Source organism: Lygodium microphyllum, chromosome 14, assembly GCF_053477565.2.
Source record: "Lygodium microphyllum isolate KBCC chromosome 14, Lygodium_microphyllum_v1.1.10, whole genome shotgun sequence".
Classification (NCBI taxonomy): Eukaryota; Viridiplantae; Streptophyta; class Polypodiopsida; order Schizaeales; family Lygodiaceae; genus Lygodium; species Lygodium microphyllum.
In genome coordinates this window covers 140,369,450-140,371,676 of record NC_141148.1, presented here as the reverse complement: position 1 = coordinate 140,371,676, position 2,227 = coordinate 140,369,450, and the positions used below count along the sequence as shown (strand labels likewise).

The window sequence follows — 2,227 nt, the reverse complement described above, 5'->3', positions numbered from 1 at the left end:
TGACAAGAGTTGATAGTTCTTGCTATCCCATTTATCGAAGACGAGATGATGAAAACTCCATGATCATAAATGATAATGTTATTGATAATCAATGGATTGTTCCATATAATCCATTCTTGAGTAAGAAATACAATGCACACATAAATGTGGAGGTGTGCTCGACAATTGCGGCTGTTAAGTATTTGTATAAGTATGTGTACAAGGGGCATGATCGTGCAACCATAAAATTTTATGTTGGAGTTGATTCAATCCGGAATGGTGGCGATGTTCACAATGTGGATGCGATACAAAGTTATTTGGATGCACGATATGTTTCTATCTCTGAGGCATGTTAGCAGATCTTTGATTATGCATTGCACGATGAAAAGCCTGATATACAATGTTTGCAAGTGCACTTACCTGGTGAGAACTATGAGGGGTTTCGGGATACAGATAGTATACCAGATGTTGTGCAGAATGAAGACCTCCAGAAAACTGCACTTACTGAATGGTTTGTGTACAACCGCATTCATCCAGAGGCTAGGACTATTTGCTATCAGGACTTTCCAATGTATTGGGTGTGGAATGCACGACATAAGATGTGGACTAGAAGGAAGATTGGGAATACATGTGGTCGGATGTATTTTGTGGCGCCTACCTATGGTGACCTCTACTATTTGCGGATGCTTTTAACAAAGTGTCGGGGATGTACTTCTTTTGAAGACTTGTGTACTGTTGATAGTGTGATCTATGATACTTTTAAGGATGCTTGCATTGCAAGGGGCATGCTGGAGAGTAATAATGAATATATTGTGTGCTTAGAAGAAGCCGCCTCTGTGCAAACTGGTGCTCAACTCCGAACTTTGTGTGTTGCAATTTTGGTCTTTTGTGAGCCAGCTCGGCCTGGCCATCTATGGGAAAGATTTTTTATGCCAATGGTAGAGGATATCATATATAGATTGCAGCTACAGCACGTGCACGCCTCTCTTGGTGTTCTGCAGCATGAGGCCTCTAACATGGCTTTGTTGCATCTACAAGACCTTTTATGTCATGTAGGACAAAGACTCCGTGATTTTGATGGGTTGCCTGAACCTCATCAACCAAACTCACAACTGCATGCTAACCTATTTTGCAAGTTGAATATGCATACAACATATCCGAACAGCATAGGGTTTTTGAATCCATGGAGGGAATGTTGAATGAAGGACAAAGAATTGCCTTTAGTGCAGTCATGGATGCTGTTGATACAGGTACTGGGGATGTATTCTTTTTGGATGGTCCTGGTGGGTCCGAGAAGACTTTCCTATACAAATGTTTACTTGCGAAGGCGCGCAGTGGCGGTCGTATAGCGTTGGCAACAGCATCATGTGGCATTGTTGCCTTGCTTTTGCCAGGTGGTCGTACAGCTCACTCGCGGTTTAAAATCCCAGTAGAATTAAATAATCGATCCACTTGCAATATTCCTATTCAAAGTGACCTTGCTCAGTTATTGAGACAAACGAGCCTTATTTTGTGGGATGAGACTCCCTTGACCCATCGATATGCCTTCGAAGCAGTTGATAGAACTCTGAGAGATGTTATGAGCTGTGATAAGCCATTTGGTGGAAAAGTTGTTTTGTTTGGGGGGGATTTTAGACAGGTCTTGCCGGTTGTGGTAAAGGGAACACGTGAGAATATTGTTAATGCTGCATTGTGTTGCTCTGATTTGTGGCATTACATAAAGGTGCTAAGGCTATCTGGCAATATGCAAGTGTCGACAATTGGTAGTGTGGCGGACAATGGGTTTATCTATTGGATTCAAGTAATAGGGGATGGAGTGGGTGTTACCAAAAGTTGTGATAAGTTGTGTGTTCCACCTAGCATGTTATTAAAAGGACAGTCTATCGAAACACTGATTGATAGTGTCTATAGTGACATGTCCAATGTGGATGACTACACGTCGTATTTTAGTGAGTGGGCTATACTTGCCTCGCGGAATACAAAGGTGGCTACTTTGAATTATCGTACATTGTAACTAATGCCAGGGGAGGTGCAATATTATAGTGCAGATTCAATTGCAGAGACTAACAACTCATTTTTATACTATGTTGAGTATTTAAATACATTAGACCTTGGAGGTGGATTTCCTCCTCATTTATTACTGCTGAAGATAAATGCACCTATTATTCTTCTTAGAAACCTAAATCCAGGAAGCGGTATGTGTAATGGTACGCGATTGATATGTAGAGCTTTCGATAGGAAAGTGATA

General features: G+C 41.3%; 1 protein-coding gene across 1 annotated transcript; it reads left to right on the top strand.

Moving 5' to 3' along the window:
- Nucleotides 1-255: 255 nt before the first annotated feature.
- On the top strand, nucleotides 256-1,993 carry LOC148026169 (uncharacterized). Its single transcript, XM_087692061.1, has 4 exons — nucleotides 256-291; nucleotides 339-791; nucleotides 897-1,031; nucleotides 1,145-1,993. Exons 1-4 carry the CDS (start codon nucleotides 256-258, stop codon nucleotides 1,991-1,993), a joined length of 1,473 nt encoding a protein of 490 aa, XP_087548187.1.
- The last annotated feature ends 234 nt before the right edge of the window (nucleotides 1,994-2,227 follow it).

Excerpts from the sequence above, each read along its gene's own strand:
- LOC148026169 (XM_087692061.1), top strand. The coding sequence starts at position 256 with ATGGTGGCGATGTTCACAATGTGGATGCGATACAAA. Across the intron at positions 292-338 it reads CAATGTGGATGCGATACAAA|ATCTTTGATTATGCATTGCA; the intron begins GTTATTTGGATG and ends GCATGTTAGCAG. Across the intron at positions 792-896 it reads AGAGTAATAATGAATATATT|GAAAGATTTTTTATGCCAAT; the intron begins GTGTGCTTAGAA and ends GGCCATCTATGG.